General features: G+C 39.9%; 1 protein-coding gene across 1 annotated transcript in view; it reads left to right on the top strand.

Annotated features, from left to right (window-relative positions):
- Positions 1-18,638, top strand: part of LOC109529648 (CUB and sushi domain-containing protein 3-like) — a 447,797-nt gene that overhangs the window by 280,843 nt on the left and 148,316 nt on the right. The window contains exons 40-46 of the mRNA XM_019893029.1: positions 1,007-1,123; positions 1,653-1,862; positions 3,536-3,724; positions 4,807-4,984; positions 9,958-10,103; positions 10,501-10,581; positions 10,981-11,094. Of these exons, the coding sequence (XP_019748588.1) occupies positions 1,007-1,123; positions 1,653-1,862; positions 3,536-3,724; positions 4,807-4,984; positions 9,958-10,103; positions 10,501-10,581; positions 10,981-11,094 (1,035 nt within the window). The remainder of the gene's footprint in view (positions 1-1,006; positions 1,124-1,652; positions 1,863-3,535; positions 3,725-4,806; positions 4,985-9,957; positions 10,104-10,500; positions 10,582-10,980; positions 11,095-18,638) is intronic.

The following is an 18,638-nucleotide window of genomic DNA, read 5'->3' as shown; positions in this document are numbered from 1 at the left end:
CCATCTCATGTATTTTTGTATTTCTGATACCCTTGATGAGTATCAATATTCTGCGCTGCAGACGGCTACTTTCTCAGATGTTGGTTGCCACACCGATAGATTCTACATATTGATTACCAAACCCTTCACTCACTTTCGACGTCTGGCCTTTACAATCCCCTCAGATGACATAAATTCACAAACACACAAATGAACACACGGGAACACAGAAAATGCATTCCTTTTGTAAATGTTCTGTCCCTGCAGTGTTCACAGTTAACTAAAGATGTAAGTACTGGCATTAGTTGACAGAAGGAACCCATATTAGACCTCTGTGGGTATTTGTTCACTCAATCTATACTCAGACTTTCCCATACTTTCTTGCTGATAAACTCACATGAGAGTAGCTGTATTACTCTTCAAAATGTATTTTATAATTTACTCAGGTTCTCTTTTCCGATGCTCATTTTAAAACTATGTGGTCAAGCACGTGTCCACCACCAACATTAAAAAGGGATTTGACTAAATCCCTTTTTCTGTGTATATCTGCTTGTGTTTGATAGTCCCCAATGAGGTGGCAATAACACCCCTTTAGGTTTCTAGCCATTTACCACAGACAGTAAACGAGCTGTTCTTATATCAGGAAAGAAAAGAGGAAGTGAAGAGGGTTTACTTCTAAGTTCACATTGATTCCTCCTCGAACTGCAATCACTCCTCACCTAGGTGTTTACGTAAGAGCCGAGCTGTTGCCCCATGGGAGCGTGGTGAGTGAAGAAATGACAAAACAAAGGAAGGACTCGGATGCATGGAGTGGATGACGTTCTCAGTTTTCAGCAATCTTTGATGCTGTCGTGTTATGGGCCACTTGTTTCATTGTTATTCAAAGTCATCACCAAGCAGGCAATGTTGTTCTGAGTCTTTGGGGCATAGTCCACGTGGGTTTTATGTCAGAGATGTCGACCGCCCCACCACGGAACCATCCTGCAGAGAATTGACATGTTCTCTCTCCTTGGTTGGTCTCCCTCAGCTCAATGTGGCGGCTCTATGTCCGATTTCAGCGGCGTCATCCTCAGCCCGGGATTTCCAGGGAATTACCAGAGCAGTCTGGACTGCAGCTGGAGAGTTCAACTTCCTATTGGCTTTGGTCTGTCACACTGACGCTCACTGCCCCCATCAGCTCCAACTCTCTTCTGTCCATAATGCCTCTTCCTTATTTTGTGACCTCTCTTTATTGTGCTTCCTTGTATGCAGTCTTCTAAAATCAAGTTACCAGATCCCTTTTTTTAAGTATCACAGAACTGCTGCTATCAGATAGATCCACTGTTGGTCCTTTAGAGTGACTTTTCAAAAAGCTGGGATTGAGAACATCTTACTGGGCTATTTACCTCAGATAAAGTGGGATGAAATTGCCCTATCAATGTATAACCTTGGCCCTTCTTTTTTAATTTAAGATGGTGGCAGCAGTTTGAGGATACAACAGTGTAACAAGATTTAGTCACTACTTCTTATCAATGCTTTTTCATTGATAAACCATTTGTGAAACCCCAAGACAGATGTAAACGTTACCAGTCACATTGATTTTTGTGGATATGGCCTCACAGTGTCAATTTGTGACTTGGATTCTCTTTTCTTAGTTTATTTCCCCCATTAACTCTTACGTTCTGCTTTTTCAGGCATCCATCTGCAGTTTTTGAACTTCTCCACAGAGCCAGTTCATGACTATCTTGAAGTGCGCAGTGGAAAGTTGGAGACTGCAACTGTGATTGATCGGTTCAGTGGCTCACTGGTACCCAACTCTCTGTTCAGCACCACCCATGAGACGACACTCTTCTTCCACAGCGACTACTCCCAAAACAAGCCTGGCTTCAACATTGTCTATCAAGGTAAGGTCAAGAAAGTACAGTCAAACGTAAAGATATGTAAATCATCTTTACATGTTGGAAATGTAATGTGCAATGTTAAAACGGCACAGAGGGTTACATTTAGCAGTTAGCTGAGAGACTGGAAACATTACGGTGATAGTTGTAATAATTACAGAAAAACGCCTTTCAACCCTTAAATTTAGTAGGGCCTGCCGAAGGGCCCTCCGTCATCTGTCAAAACAAATCGCTGATGCACATCGTCAGCTGAGTACATGTGTGAACATGTTATACATCTTTTAAAAGCTGAGTTTCTGGAGATTTGAATGGTACCCTACATGTTACAATTGTCGAATTTGAACCGGAACTTGGGGAGACCTCAAGTTTTGATCCTGTAGTGTTTTCAAGTCCTAATCAACATTCTAAATCCATTTTCAAGGCAGATTTTGTGAAAAGAAATTAGACGAACATAAGATTCGTCTTTTTTTTCTGTTTTCGAACATCCATAGTTCAGTGACAGCAGCACTTAACAGAATCTTATTGTATGGGAGAAACATTCATAATGATAAAATTATGAATATTTCATAAAGAGACCAAAACTATGCTGATACTCCAAATGGTTCAAGAACAACTACAAATTTACTTTGGGTGCACCTTTCCATAGGCGTTTTTGGCAAAGTTGCCCTCGGTTTAAGGGGTTAATAACATGAAGGGCTCTATTTTCATGGGGCCAGACATAAAAACCAGGATATCTTGATTTGTGTGCCGTTGCAAGCCTAGTGTAGTGGGTTTGGGAATTTGGCAGACCACGGTACACCATATATGGAGGTTCCATTTTCTTTCACATGCCCCTGGCGCACCCCACAATTTGGACAGGGACAATTGGGTTGGAAGGTGATCTCCAAGTGCCCACTTGACAGCAGTTATCAAAGATTGCCCTGGCCAACTTTATATCACTTATCGTGGCGGTCTGCTTGTTGTTCCTTATAAAACATGCTTGGAGTTTTGCAATGATCATCGTGAGTACGGTATTTCTGCATCTGCAATCTCCAAGGCTACGCATCTCTCACTTGTTGATTCACAGCTGTGTTCACCCCCACAACGCCACTCCTCTGTGAACTCCCAAAAAGAAAGAAATGTCATCCATGCACATTAACCACACTCTGCACTAGACTTGTGCTGGGCATGAAAATAGAGCCCTAAACACATTTTGATGGGCCCAAAATCTTACACGTCCATATCATGCTGGAGCAGTGGGCAGCTTTCAAGTGCTTCGCTCTTTGCTGATCAGGAATCAACCAGTAGGACAATTCAGTCTCAGTCCACATTCTAAACCACATCTTCTGAAACAATAAAATGGATGGTTACGACATGTTTCATGTGTTTGTTCTAAAGGTATTGATTGCATGAGACACATTTTGAAGAAAAAAAAATGGTACGCAGCCTTTCATTTCAGTCTGTTTAAAATTATTGTGGCTACCACTATCTGCCTGATTAAAGTTTGAATCGCTAATAATCGCAAATTAAAATCTGAGTTCAACAAAATTGTCCATGATATGTCTCTCACAGTGCAGTCTGTTAGTTCTTGACAATTATATTTTGACAGTTGCAAGATAGTTGTAAATTGTGTTTAGGTCCTCTTTTCTGCCTGTTCCTATATTTTGACCAACACTTTAATTTGACAAACTGTTTAACAGCATACGAGCTCCAAAGATGCCCGGATCCACGTCCATTCCGTAATGGCGCAGTGATCGGCCAAGACTTCAGTGTGGGGATGACCATTACTTTTGAGTGCCTCCCGGGTTATACTTTGCTCGGGGAGCCTTCACTCACTTGCCTGCATGGAGTCAGCAGAAACTGGAATCACCCCATACCTCGCTGTGAAGGTGATTGGCAAGCATCGTGGATAAACACTGTTTTTGTCATCATTAACAACTGCAGCCACTGACTTGTCATCTTGAATGTTTCTTGCGCACACGAGGCATCTCAAACACTTTAACCACCCACATAGCACATGTTCATTGCACTATAAATGGATACAGCCCATTAAATTGATATACGAACCATTTGCAAATCTTTATGGCAAAGCCAATCAAGTCTAGTAAATGTCAAGGTGAATCCTCTCACGTTGCCCAGGGTTAATATGTCAGGACTTCCCCTAATCTTCTTCAGTGATCCCATGAAACACACAAGCACTTTTATGGTTTACAACATAGTTTGGTGTTTTGAACAAAGTGTGGGTAAACCACTTTCCCCTTGCTCTATATCATGCCACATTAGCCCCTTACAGAGACGCCATTACAGCCGGCTTTTTTTCCATCTTTATACCAGCTTGCCGTCCTATATCCAATGGGGGGCTTGAAATCAACCTGTAAATTTTAATAGTTGCCAGTGTGTGATTGTTTAATTAAAGACCTACACCCTATGCCCACACCCTTTGGTGTCAAAACCTATTTGAGCTGCAACTCTGACATCGCCATGCATCTCGTTATCTTAGTGCGACGAGCTATGCCGCCTGAAAGGATTCAGACACACAAATGTTGATTTTCTGTCAATCCTGCCCAAAAAGCAACAGGCGAATACCGGCTCTGCTCTGAGGCCTTCGATGCTCCAATTTACCAAGGAACCAGTGCGAAAGCAGCAATTTTTCTGTTGGACTACAATTTTTATGTTTTGTCTTTAATGGAGAAGAAACATTGTCTCCAGGGCAGTGCTTTGGCTTTGAGTCCAAGTTCAATGTTAAAGTTACTCTCTATTAGGACTATGACAGAAAAGTTTTAATGTCGGAACCACTCGGAGTCATCATGTTCCCAGCAACCGGTGCCACGCAACCCCTGCAGTGGATATCCGACAACTGCTTACTATACTCAATTCCTCCTTGAAAGCCTAATAGCATGCTGCTATGGTCATTTTGTCAAAATCATTACCAATATGACTAATACCAAATACATTTGTCTTGAACTTATAGCTCTCTGTGGCGGGAATGTAACATCAATGAATGGCACAATTTACTCTCCTGGACACCCAGCTGAATATCCCCACTTCCAGGACTGCATGTGGACTGTCAGAGTACCTCCCGGTTATGGCATCGATATCAAATTTTCTATTATCGATACTGAACCAATCTACGACTATATCACTGTGTGGTAAGTACTCTCTTGCTTTCTCCTTTTCTTTCTCTGGTCTCATCTCATCTCTTAGTTGCAATGCTCCTCGCTCCTCCCTCCTCAAAACTGCGTGACCAGGAAGTTGTTCTCATGCCGTGACATTAAGAAGCATCCCATTTGTCTTAAATGCATGTCGAGGTGTGACGACCAAGCATTGAGGAGCTTCCACGGGCTATGTTAAATTAAGGCACGTCTGATGTATCCTCTGCAGAAATCCCGTAGCTCCTCAATGGTGGCGTATAAAAAAACAGGCCTCAGTGTACTATGTTTACATTAGTTATTGTTTGGCCGATCCCTCTTTTTTTTTTTCAATTGTTATGTTTACCCAGAAATTGTAATGATAAAAGGATAGGATCATAGTACAGCCTCTCTTTGTGCCTATGCACTGTGAGGTGGATGTGCTAGCCATTCAAACACCGTGCCACCAATCTAAAAAACAAACAAACAAACAAACAAACTGAATATTCAATTCAAAGGAAGATACAGTGTAAACAAATACTTGGCTGTACGTCTGCTGTGGCATAGTAGTATATTCTCGACGGTGATTGGCTGTCACTGACTTAACGTTGCTGAAGAAGCAAAAGGAGGAGGAAGAGAAGAAGAAGATTACAAGGAGAAAGAAGAAGATCCGGTGGTCGTAAAAATGATAAATAAAGATCTGGTCCTAAAATAGCCGTGACAAACTCTAACATAGAGGTGATGACGCAAAGTTAAAATAACGATGAGAGATTGATGGCGTGAAGATTACAATTTTGATTCGGCTTGAAAAAATTACGAACTGGCCATGACGGGCGGGTGGCTCGGCTGTCCACCTCTGAAAAAAAATATCCTGTCACCCAGTACCTGTCATGTCTTTTTCAAAACCTGCTGTGAAGAGAAAATGTTGGTGACAAAAACAATTTCAAGAAAAACAGGAGACTATTTTTGATTTTTTTTTTTTTTAAACACAGGGCACTCAGACATATCTTGACTGCATAGAGAAGTTGCGGTGCGCAAAAAAAAACAAAAAACAGACGTCATTACTCAACAAGACATGCAAAGTACCAGGGAGACAAGAGAGAGGACAAGGTCACCGATCTGAACCATTCATGTCCTGAACTGTTATTAAGATTCAGAAGATTGACTATGTTATACTTTTTCTGAATACTTGAATCCCTTTTTTTGTGGAATACTTGATGCAACCCACACAGACTCATAATCTATCTCCATCGGCCCCTACACAAGTTGAGTTTGAGACCCTTGCCCTGAACCGTCTGATGTTCACACAGTACAAGAATAAATGAGTGCTATTTCTCCAATAACTGTCACTCATTTCTCCTTGACTTCTCTCGAAGACTCTCTGTGGTTTAGTCAATCTCAGAAAACCTTGAAACTGCCTGCATGTTAGACAACAGATATGTCTGCAAGCATCTATAGGATACCATTTATTGTGTGGGAATAGGCAATAGCTGCAAAGCGCTGCTTTCAAGGATATTTATATATCCATCCATCCATCTTCTAATCCGCTTATCCTCACAAGAGTCGCATTTGTGCTGGAGCCTATCCCAGCTGTCTTCGGGCAGGAGGGCGGGGTACACCCTAAACTGGTTGCCAGCCAATCGCCAATCACAGGGCACACATAGGCGCTTACAATCACACCTGGGGATAATTTAGAGTGGTCCATTAACCTGCCATGCATGTTTTTGGAATGTGGGAGGAAACCGGAGTACCCAGAGAAAACCCATGCAAGAACGGAGAGAACATGCAAACCCCACACAGGAAGGCTGGAGCTAGAATCAAACCCTGCACTTCTGCACTGTGAGGTTGAAGCGCTAACCACAGGACCACCTTGCCGCCCTGTCTCTCTCTATTTGTCTATACTCTATATATATATATATATATATATATATATATATATATATATACACACACACACACACACACACACACACACACACACAAAATTGCTTCAAAACCTGATTATAGGGACCAAAATGAACAGAGTTCATCAATATCAATAGCATCACAACATTTTGAAAAAAATGTTTTAATTTGAATGAACAACGATAAAATCAGCAAACACTTTGGTGTTCAGTTGGTCCACCCAAGAGAATATAAATGCCTAATTTTGTTCTTGTTATGGCTCCGGACTCTCAGGTCCAGATGTGGATTAAGCTTTGCCTACAGAGCATTGTCATGGAGACAGTCTGGTAATGATAATAATGTCTGAGTTATCTAAACTGTTAAACTGAGAATAGGTGCTGCAGAAAGTACTTTGGACTCCTCTCAATTCTGCTTTGACCCCAACAATCACAGGTTGCTCCTCTCAAACGTTTGTCTCCATAAATCCCCATCACCAACACCTGTCGCTGACATTTCAGAACTGTGCCACTTGTCACTTCCACTTCCTTTGAACACTTGTCGATGGACCAGGAGAAATCCCTGTAATTTTGGCTGCAAGTCCATCTCTCAAACTTCGCTGATGCCCAAGAGAAGCCTCATACCAGACAGCCCAAAAAAAAAATCATTTTTTTGTCAAAGAAAGATGCATTTTAATGTGATTGTGTTTTATGCACAATAATGCGGATGAGGTCAAAGGTCAAAGAAAATAATTTGTGAGTACAAAACAGTTCAGGACTAAAATGGTCACTCACCTTCAAGTATATTTGCATACACACTGCAGTTTGTCACATTTTTAAAGACAGAACCAAAAAAAATATCTGTGGCAGTTGTTTAGTACCAGTAACTTGGCAGCACCACTGTCTTTTCAAAATGGCATTCAATTTAGAATTAGTTTTTGTTGATCCGATAACGTGAAATGTTTTCTGTATGCGCTAGACCAGGGGTGCTCATTACGTCGATCGCGATCGACCCGTAGCTCGCGGACTGGTCCCAAGTCGATCGCGAGAGGTGGAAGGGGGAAATAGGTGGGGGGTGGGGGAGAGTGGTTTCGGTTTCGGTTTCAGTTTTATTGTTATTTCATTTTATTTTCCTGTCAATAACAGATGGCATCATCAATTTTGTCCGCGTATATGTAGCAAACTAATACTCCTTTTAGGGCTATGCATTTTAGTGACATATCATCCTAGATCAAATTTAACTTGTTAGCGGCCTCATTGTTGGCATAAGACGTATTTTATTGTTTTACTTACCTGATTGTGACTTCAGCACGATACTGAGCGTTGGAGCCGGCTAACACCGGAACAAGCACATTATAGACAGGGAACTCCTTTACTTCTACATCACATATCCATCCAGAGGTGTTTAATCCTTTTAGTTTGCACAATATGATCCTTTTTGCAATTATTGCATTGAGGCAACTAGTCGTTTATTTGAACAAATTATACCCACATCTTGGTTCAGTGCATGAACGACAAGTGGATGAAGTGTGTGTTTGCATTCGCTTCTTCATTGGTTCAGGGGCTTCTTCTACGGAAGACAAGTACCTATTCCTCTTTCGACTCAAAAGAACGGTTCTCGTGCGGTGAAGGCATGCTTATTGTTACAGGTGTGGTGGTGGAGGACCCCAAAAAGCAGGCAAGAGGAAGGAAAAGGGTGAACTTAACAAAATGTAATAATCAAACATTGAGAAAACCAAATCCAAAACAAGCAAAGTCCTACAAACAACAAGAATTCAAAGTAACAACAAATCCAATGGCACAGGCAAAAAAATCAGACGTGATAAACACAAACCAACAGAACCAGTGACAGCGACAGCAACAGAAACAGCATCAATGGCCAGGAGTCCCTTTAACAGAAAACCTACTGATGACATGATGACCAACAGGTGTGCCACTTTGGGAGGAGCCTTACAGAGTCACACGTTGGTCCCAAATAAATCAACTGTGACACTTATGTGCTTAAAATGTCCTCTCACATGCATGTAACTGTGGCACAACACAGTGGTCTCTGCCGACATACTGCAGAATGGCTTGCAGGTCAGAATCTGTTTTTTTTTTTTTTTTCTCACAAGATTTTTTTAACCTCTCTAGCATTCTCTCAAACATATTTTCTATTGACATTGATCATGGGTTTATGAGGATAGATAATGATGTAATGCCAAGCCCTATGCAAAATCAGATTTAAAATTAGGATATTTTAAGAGTTGGTAGAAAACAATCCGAGTGAAAAGAAATCTGTCAATCAGATCATTTTGGGAAGTCAGGCAACTGCATACAAAACACTGTTTGATTCAATTGATGCAGAGTACATGTGAATTCAGTGGATCTAACCATCATGTGTTTAAATCTAGGCACAACACACCTGTGATTGGCTCCAAGTCAGCATTTAGATCAGTGGTTCTTAACCTTGTTAGAGGTACCGAACCCAACCAGTTCAAATGCACGTTCACCGAACCCTTCATTTGTGAAAAATAAAAAAAAAATGTATATTTTACAAATTCAATACATTCAAAAAATACATTTATGAAAAACAGAAGAAAAGTAAATACAATTACATGACCTAAGTATAGTTTTTTAAAATTGTATGGCGTACTATCACGACAGTCACACGTTGACTACTGAGCGAATTAAATTTCCCACTGCACTGATTGGACAAGCAATGTAATGTGATCATGGGCAGCTAGCGATGGACAAGCGAGCGTGTCATAACTAATTGACATGTTGATTCGGGTGTGTCTTAACCTCCACTACAGAGACTCCGTCGAACCCCTGAGATCGATTCACCGAACCCCTGGGGTTCGATTGAACCCAAGTTAAGAACCACTGATTTAGATCATTGAGAAATTCCAATTCAATAGGCTACATAGGTTGCATTATTATTTTTATGTTTGTCTGCATTTTGGATATGCCTGGTTAGCAGACCAGCTTCTATATTTTGAGCAACTGAATTTCTGAATGTTTTTGCACATACAAACCTTTAGGATATCAATGCCTAGGTGCCTTATTTGTATACCTTGTCTCTTTCCCTTTAAAATTTCCACATCACCCATCACGATTTCGCTTACTTTGCAGGGATGGACCCGACCAAACCTCACCTCAGATTGGTCAATTCAGTGGCAGCTCTGCGCAGGACTCGATATCCACTACCGCCAATCAGATCCTCATCAAGTTCCACAGTGACTTCAGTACAAGCGGCTTCTTTGTGCTGAATTATTACGGTAGTTCGCCCTTTCATACCACAAAGTGAAGACCTTATTTTACACTCTTCACATGTCCCTTTCCAATTAGATCTTCAGCTCGACTACACAGTTCATTTTAAAAAAAAAAGTGCGGGAGATCCAATATTTCTTACTCAACCATCACAATTTTTCGCATTTGATTCAGTCATTATTTGACCGTCCTCTTTTCTTTTCCTGACATGGTATGATAAATGCTTTTTTTACTTATTTTGTCTGCTAATGAAACACCCATTTTCAAGAGAACTCGGTGAATAATAAAATGTATCCTCTCAGCTAATTTAGTGAGAGCATTTGGATGATCCTGAATGAACAGTGAAAGGTGACAATTTATGATCCAATCAAGATTTGCTGATGATGAGTGTGCCCTCCCCTACAGCATACCAACTGAGAACATGTCAGCCACCCCTTCCTGTTGCCAACGCCACTGTTCTAACCGATGACAACCACTTTGAAATAGGTTTGTCTCATCGTGGGCGTGGTTGAAATTTTTATGTCAAAAACATTCATCATGGGTTTTTGTCTGTCTTCTTTTTTTTTTTTTTTTGTAAAGTTACTTTCCACTTTTTACCCTGTCATCAACCTATATTTATTAGAGGGCTGTGTCAGTGTGGGGAAGTGGGAATCAAACTGCTCGTCACTTTTTATGAAATGCCTCAAGCGTGGACATCAAACTTCATTATAAAATGTGTTTGTGATTGCTGTCATGGTGGTGAGAAGGAAGCAAGCATGTGCTTGTGTCTTGTGAGAGATGGATGTTTCTGCTATTCATGTTCTTCCCATACGTAGCCGTGACCTGTGTGTGTGTGTGTGTGTGTTTGTGTGTGTCTGTGTATGTGCGTGTGTGTCCCCCTTAAAGGAGACATTATTCGGTACTCATGCCTGCCAGGCTTCACATTGGTTGGGAGTGAGATTCTGACCTGTCGACTTGGAGAGCGGCTTCAGATGGATGGACCCCCACCAGTCTGTCAAGGTTGGTTCTTTTTTTTTTTTTTTTCTGAGTCTCTTTTTATGTTATTAACAATGTGTCAGGTCAAATACACTCACGCTGTGCGTGCACGACTGACAAGAACGAATTCAAATGAGCTTGAGAAACAGTTCGTAGTTGTTTTGCATGTGTTCATGTGGTATGTGTAAACATACTTCATCTGCCTGCCGAGGTTGACTGCAGTTTGCAGCACCTCTGCTCATGCATCATTCAACAGAAAATGACCTGGGTTTCTTTTTGTATAAGATATGGCATCGGCAGCTCTGAATTCACTGACACTTGTAAAGTAGACATAGCGGACCCAAGATCAGCGTTGTACTGTAAAATTATCAAAAAAAGAAGGTCATTCTACATAAGAGACTGTCGAGAATTTGCCATGAGAATTTTTTTGCACATACCAATGTATGTTTAATTAATCAAGTTAAGCAACAAACTGGACATATCTTGTAACAACGTAACAGTATGAGTTACTGTATTGGCACTGAAAACGTGTTGTGCAAAAAGCAAAGTGGTGTTACTGCTTCATTGTAATGCCAGTGTGTATGTTGTTTCAACACATTCGATAAAGATTGCAGCATTTGTGCCTCTGTTGACATAGTAAGTTATGTTGGATACAACTCAGTGAAGCGAACAAAAGAGGTTTGTCACAAAAAGACACATAATTCTACTTTTTCTGTGTGCTACTTGTTAGCAGAACATTCTATGGTGTAAATTAACTACTCAAGTTAAAAAAAAGTGCAGTTGAAATTCCAGTTGACAATGCTCCTGCATATAATAAACAGGTCATTTCGCAATTGATCACATTTTTATTTAAAACAAACTTTTTTTAGAATACAAATTGTTTAAGTTCAGGAAACAGCTGAGAAATATAGAATTGAAACTGCAAAAATACAACACATCATAATAGCTGAAAATAAATACCCCAAACCTCAACAAATGACATGACAAACGTCCATCCATCCATCCATTCATTATCCGAACCGCTTTATCCTCACAAGGGTCGCGGGGCATGCTGGAGCCTATCCCAGCTGTCTTCAGGCAGTAGGTGGTGGACACCCTGAACTGGTTGCCAGCCAATCGCAGGGGACACACAAACAAACATTTGTGCTTACAATAACGCATAGGGACAATTTAGTCTTCAATCAGCTGCCTGCCATGCATGTTTTTGGAATGTGGGAGTAAACCGGAGTACCCGGAGAAAACCCATGCAGGCACACATGACAAACACTATTATGAATATTTTAATATAATCAAATAAATATTCAATATAAACATGAATGAAATCACTGTCAACACCATATCAACCTGTTTGGTTTTCTCAATGTGAATGTATCACAATGCTTACAATGTGTCTTCATGCTTTGTCATTTGACTGTAAGATAAAACAAAACAATGAATCCCTTTGTCAACACTACGCCTAGTGGTAGAGATGTCCTTGATCCGGATCGGAAATCGAGGCCAATCGCACAATTTTCAGCTGATCGGTATTGGTCGAAAAATATGGGATTTTTGAATTTTCTGACTTTCTAAAGCCAATAATAAGATATGTATTGTTTTGTTTGTTTCTAGATTTGAACCACTGTTGACTGACAGCCACGTTAAAGGTTATAACCTTTAATTGACAGGTGTCAAAGTCCGGTGTCCTGCATGTTTTCCATGTCTCCCTGCTGCAACACACCTGATCCAATTGATCAGGATCATTATCAGGCTCCTACAGAGCTTGCTGATGAGCTGTCATTTGAATCAGGTGTGTTGCAGCCTGGAGAGCTGGAATAATACATGCAGCATACCGGCCATCGAGGACTGGACTTTGACACGTGTGCTTTAATTGAAGGAAAAAAAGAAAGAAAGTGGATGCCTTCTTTTGTCTTCGTAATATATTGCTGGAGCCTAACCCAGTTGTCTTCGGGCAGTAGGCGGGGGTCACCCTGAACTGGTTGCCAGACAATCGCAGAGCAGATGGACACCATTCACACTCACAATCACACCTGGGGACAATTTTGAGAGTTCAATTAACCTACCATGTATGTTTTTGGAACGTGAGCGGAAACCCGAGAAAAACCATGCGGGCATGCGGAGAACATGCAAACGCCACACGGGAAGGCCAGAGCCCAGAATCGAACCCATGACATCTGCACTGTGAGGTGGACGTGCTAACCAGTCAACCACCCTATACAGTACGTTCAGATGAAAACTATGCATTTTTGACATTGAAGTTTCTCATATACAGTTCTATATTGTATATGGTAGACAAATGCAGGACAATACAGTTTAGATCCACTTCTTACCTACCTTGAGCTTTATACTAGAATAACCTATTTTAGAGTTGTTTGCTGCGTGTGACATTTTCATGGATCACCTCATTACTGTCATCAAGAATTCATCACTTTTTCTTTTATTGGATATGCTCTGTCCCCGCGCCACCTCTTACGCAAAGCTAATTGCTCTCATTGGGACATCTTAAGTTGAACGTAATTTGAGTTGACCTGCTATTCACATCCAGAAGGCTGCTGTAGCCAGTTTGTAAAGGGACCATTTCCTGTCAGCAGCTTGCTGATAAGGGAGGAACAAATAATTATCCTGTGCTTTGTTTTCTGTAAGACTTCTATTATTGCCATTTCATGCATAAGGTTAGTATAAAACAGCCTATGAAACATTTTAAAATGAAAAATCTTCCAGGTTTCAATCCAGCATACACACAAGACTGTCTTCTTTATTGGTGTACACATTCTATTTCTTCAATATTTAATAATTAGTAGACTGCAATAAATTACATTGGCATTGGATGAGAGAAGGACATCCTGGACTGTTCACCGGTCAGTTACAGGCCAAGTGAAACACTGCATGGTCCAAACAACAATTCCCAAACTGTTACTCTTTTGTCCGGGAGTAACAGTTTGCCGCATGCGGCTCTTTAGCGCCGCCTTAGTGGCTCCCTGGAGCCTTTTCAAAAATGTTTGAAAATGGAAAAAGATGGGGGAGGGACATGTATTTATTTATTTATTTTTTAATATGGTTTCTGTAGGATGACAAACATGACACAAACATTCTTCCAATGCTGTAAAATGTTGAGAATAAGTATTACATTTCAACATTTCTGTCAACGAAAATGTGCATCATACCCTGCGACACATGTTTCTATTAGCAGGGAGGGATGCTAGGCAGGTGGCTATTGTAAAATAAATAAATGATGGCTGTGTGATGTGCCATGGATCACAATGGGAAAAATAGAAAAAGAATTGAGGTGAAATGAGGATTCAATGTTTCTTGGACCGAATCATTTGCATTCATTGCCAAGGCGGAAAGATTGCCTGAATGTTTGCTCTGTAGCGAGACATTGAGAAGCTGACCAGTGATGTCCGAAAGCAGAAGTCATGGTATATTACTGTGTTTTATTGATCAGGTCCGAGGATAGCCGTGTTGGTTGCGTGTCAAAAGATGAGAGGATGCTGCTGCGTTTTACGCTTTCACTGACTTGCTTGGCATTTGCACAGAAATCAAACTTAAACTGTATTGATTAGATTTTATGTACTTTTTTAAAAGGCTGCTGTTTTATTGCATTTTGTTTGTTGCCCAGATAAGGGGCATGTTATGCACTTTCTATGTTGTTGATTTTTTTGAATCCTCAAATTACAAATGACATCAAAAACTGGATTTCTTTATTGCATTTCTTTAATTTCATAAAAGCAATGAAACAATTCATTAATTTATATATATATATATATATATATATATATATATACATACATATACACACAATCATATATTGTGTCCCTAAATGTAATTTTGATGTTGATTGAAAAAGTTTGTTGATTTTTTTTTCTTCAAACATCAGGTTTTTTAGATATTTTCTTTTTTTGTTTTGCTTGTTTTTTTCAGTTTGTTGACCTATTGTTTCAGAAAAGAATTCCACCTGTTGCTGAACCAAACCTTTAATTTATAAATTTATAAATATTGCAAATATATGACTATATTGCAGATTATTATTATGAAAACCTCATGTGCTTGAGAAGAAATGAGGGCAGATTCGAAATCAGCACAAAAAAATCGTTACCTCAAATAATATAATTGTTTGTTATTAAAAGATAATGATTTTCATTTATGTGGAGACATTGATCATGTTTATTATTTCTCACAATAACCCGGTCGTCGATAAATATCAAGATGCAACACTTTATTTCTATAAATCTCTGCCAGTGTTCACATTTTCAAATGGTCACTTCTACAACATTCCAAGGAAATCACAATGTCCCATTACTCGTTAGCTCTTTTCAGAACAGGCCCATAGGCTACTCATGGGGTGCTTGGGGGCTGCCTGATGCTCACAGGCACCATATTGGTGACCCCTGCCCTACAGTATGTCAGAATCACATCTTTTCTGAATGTTGGCTCAAAAACGGACATGTATTAAATATCTGCCAATATACAGCATCAAAGCAAGCCTGGCATGATCGACAGACATCAATTAAAATCCAAAACGTCTGACTGTGACTCAGATGTGCTAAACACATGCAGCATAATGCTGCCCATAAAAAACAGGTTTTGCAGCTCAACCCTCAAGTTGATTATCACTGTCTTAATTAAAACATTTTTGTTTATAGCAATATCAACCATGTTTCATTTGACATATTTTCATTATTCATAAAACATTTTTGTTCTTGTTACCTCTGTGGCATATTTGGGCTTCACTGCGCACAATAAATGCAGAGTTGGGGAAGGTTTGGTTTCTTTGAGGGAACGGCTGATGAGCATTGATTATTTTTATATTCATAATTATTTTACAACCATTTGAAGACCAGTAAACAAATTATGCAAATGTGATGTGTGATGTGATTTGATTCTGCCTCCAGTCGACAAGCACATGAAGAGATCTTGTCAAATCTTTCCAAACAAACAGTTATGATCATCGATCGCTTTCTCTGTCTACCAACAAAGGACGTTGGAAACAAAGAACCAGGAAAAGGCGAAAACAGATCAAAAACGTTTGCAAAAGACAAGGAACGAAAAAAAAATGCTCGTGACGTCAAAGCACAAGACAATCCAATGCACAAATACAAACCAAGAATACACAAGAAAATGCTGACATAAAAAGGATTCTATAGCGTGGCGAAAATCTATGAGGCAATATATCAAGGATGTCTAGAAAATTAAGCACTTGGGGAAAGAGTTCTGAGCAGGGCTAATAATCTGACCGCCAGTTGGCAGTGTGGCTGAGCTTTTAAAGCAGCAGAATAACGATGACGATGATAAGAGACAGGTGCGGCTCTGGAGGGAACACCCTCCAAACCCACCGGACACTATCAATGTAACGCCTAACGATTTGACACAAAGCAATCACTTTTTTTGAGCAATATAATTCAATATGATAAAAGCGATTCCAATACGGTATTTTGAGACGTTATTTTGTTCTAGTAAGAAGGTTTTTTTTTTTTTTTTTTTTTCTGGAAATAAGCCGATACTATAGTCAAGGTACCTCCAAATAAACAACAGACAAATTTCAAATTTTCATTGGATTCCATTTTAAAACCAATTCAGCTTTACTGATTTTGAAAAAAAAAACCACCAAAACAACAAAAAAAAAAAAAAACATTAATATACCAGAACAGAGTAGCTCTTTTCATATTCTACCATAAACAAAGTGCAAGAGAACAAGCGGAAAATGTTGAATCCTCTGTCCCTACAGCTTGAGTTGACATGTGGCTGTTCTTATTTTGGTGCGTCAAATACATGATACAGTATATTATTTCCACGTAGCCCATTCAAAGTGCTCACGTACTAGTCGCATCTGTTTGGTGCAGTGAATTAGGAGTTCTATGGATTTTTGAGATGCCCTACTGGATAAGTGGTCAGTGAACACACCTCGAGTCAACTGCCAAACGCCAGTGCAGGCAGGACTTGCTTGTTTTTGCTTCTCCACACATCTATTTAACGTTGAATGCAAGCACTTTTTCAAAAAAATGAAAACCTTGTCATTAAATCTGAAAACCGAAAAACACAGTGTGCTCTACATGTCTTTAAAATGAAAACAAGCAAGTAACGTTGCACCGCTTTCACTCAATGTGTGCACGCTCCCGCAGGGCTTTGGCACAACAACTGTCGAAATGCATCCACAAATTGTCGTGTTCCCGTTATATTTCACTGGGCATTTGCAAAGGCGATACATGGCAACTGTCTCTTCAAGACGATCTCCATTCTTGCAAAAACCAAAGTGTTCCCACACAAGCGAACTCACTCTTATTCGCAGCTGTGATCTATGTTGCTCTTTTATGATCTATTTTGCATGTTTTCCAGTATTAATTTTGACAAGACATTTTAATTTTGTTTTAGTAATATTCTATACACTAAAATTAATTAAAATGAATTAAAAGACATTTTAATTTTGTTTTAGTAATATTCTATACACTAAAATTAATTAAAATGTCAGTCATAATGTAGTCATTTGATTGTATTTTAGTATTAGTCTAATTTTAGTTGACTGAAAAAACAATTTTAGTCAACTATATTAATAATTAATCGAGTCGATATTTTCCTTCAGCCTAGTTAAAACGTGTATACAGAAAAGTGTAACACCAATTTATAACTGTAGTTTGTACACATTTAACACAAGTGTGTCTTTATTAAACTTTGCTTGGTTGTAATATTTTTTTATATCACATATAGGAATGGTCGGCTGCGTGCTGGCCTCACAGTGCAGAGGTGCAGGGTTCAATTCTGGCTCCGGGCTTCTTGTGTGGAGTTTGTGTTGGTTTTCTCCGGGTACTTCAGTTTCCTCCCACATTCCAAAAACATGCATGGCAGGCTGATTGAACACTCCAAATTGTCCCTAGGTGTGAGTGTGAGTGTGGTTGGTTGTTCGTCTCTGAGTGTCCTGCGATTGACTGGCAACCAGTTCAGGGTATCCCCCGCCTACTGCCCGAAGACAGCTGGAATGGGCTCCAGCACCACCCGCAACCCTTGTGAGGATAAAGCGGATCAGAAAATGTGTGTATGTGTGTATATATATATATATTTTTTTATCTATGTATATATATAAATAAATAACAGCTGTGATTTTGGACAATTGGGACATGAAGTCAGTTCGCTAGCTATGCCAACCCCTCGAAAATGCATCTTCCCTTCGGATAGTCTACTGGTGTGGCCGCTTTAGAGCGCCTTGTTGTTTTGGTTTTGTGGAGGCATAAGGTAGACGGTAGATGAAGTAGCATCCATTTTCTATGCAGTAGTCGTGGTATTTGATTGACAGTTAACATTTGAGTGTGGCGTGGTTTCATCTTTTTCAACAGACACCCCCACAGCATTGGAAAGCGGAGTGGGAGTGGCTTCATTCTCATGATTTTGAAACCTCATTCTAATATCGCGGATGTTTTGCTCTGGTGCTCAGGGCCTGCTCCTGAGCAGCCAGGATGAGTCCCTCTGTGCTGTCCTTCAGGCCAGCCCTCTCTAGCCACTGATAGGACTTCTTGAGATCAGCCAAGAATATTATTATATAATATTATATAATATTATATATATATAATATTATTATAATA

Source organism: Hippocampus comes, unplaced genomic scaffold, assembly GCF_001891065.2.
Source record: "Hippocampus comes isolate QL1 unplaced genomic scaffold, H_comes_QL1_v1.1 scaffold94, whole genome shotgun sequence".
In the NCBI taxonomy this organism is placed as follows: Eukaryota; Metazoa; Chordata; class Actinopteri; order Syngnathiformes; family Syngnathidae; genus Hippocampus; species Hippocampus comes.
Note: the sequence above shows the minus strand (reverse complement) of the source record. Positions and strands in the feature narration are given on the sequence as shown.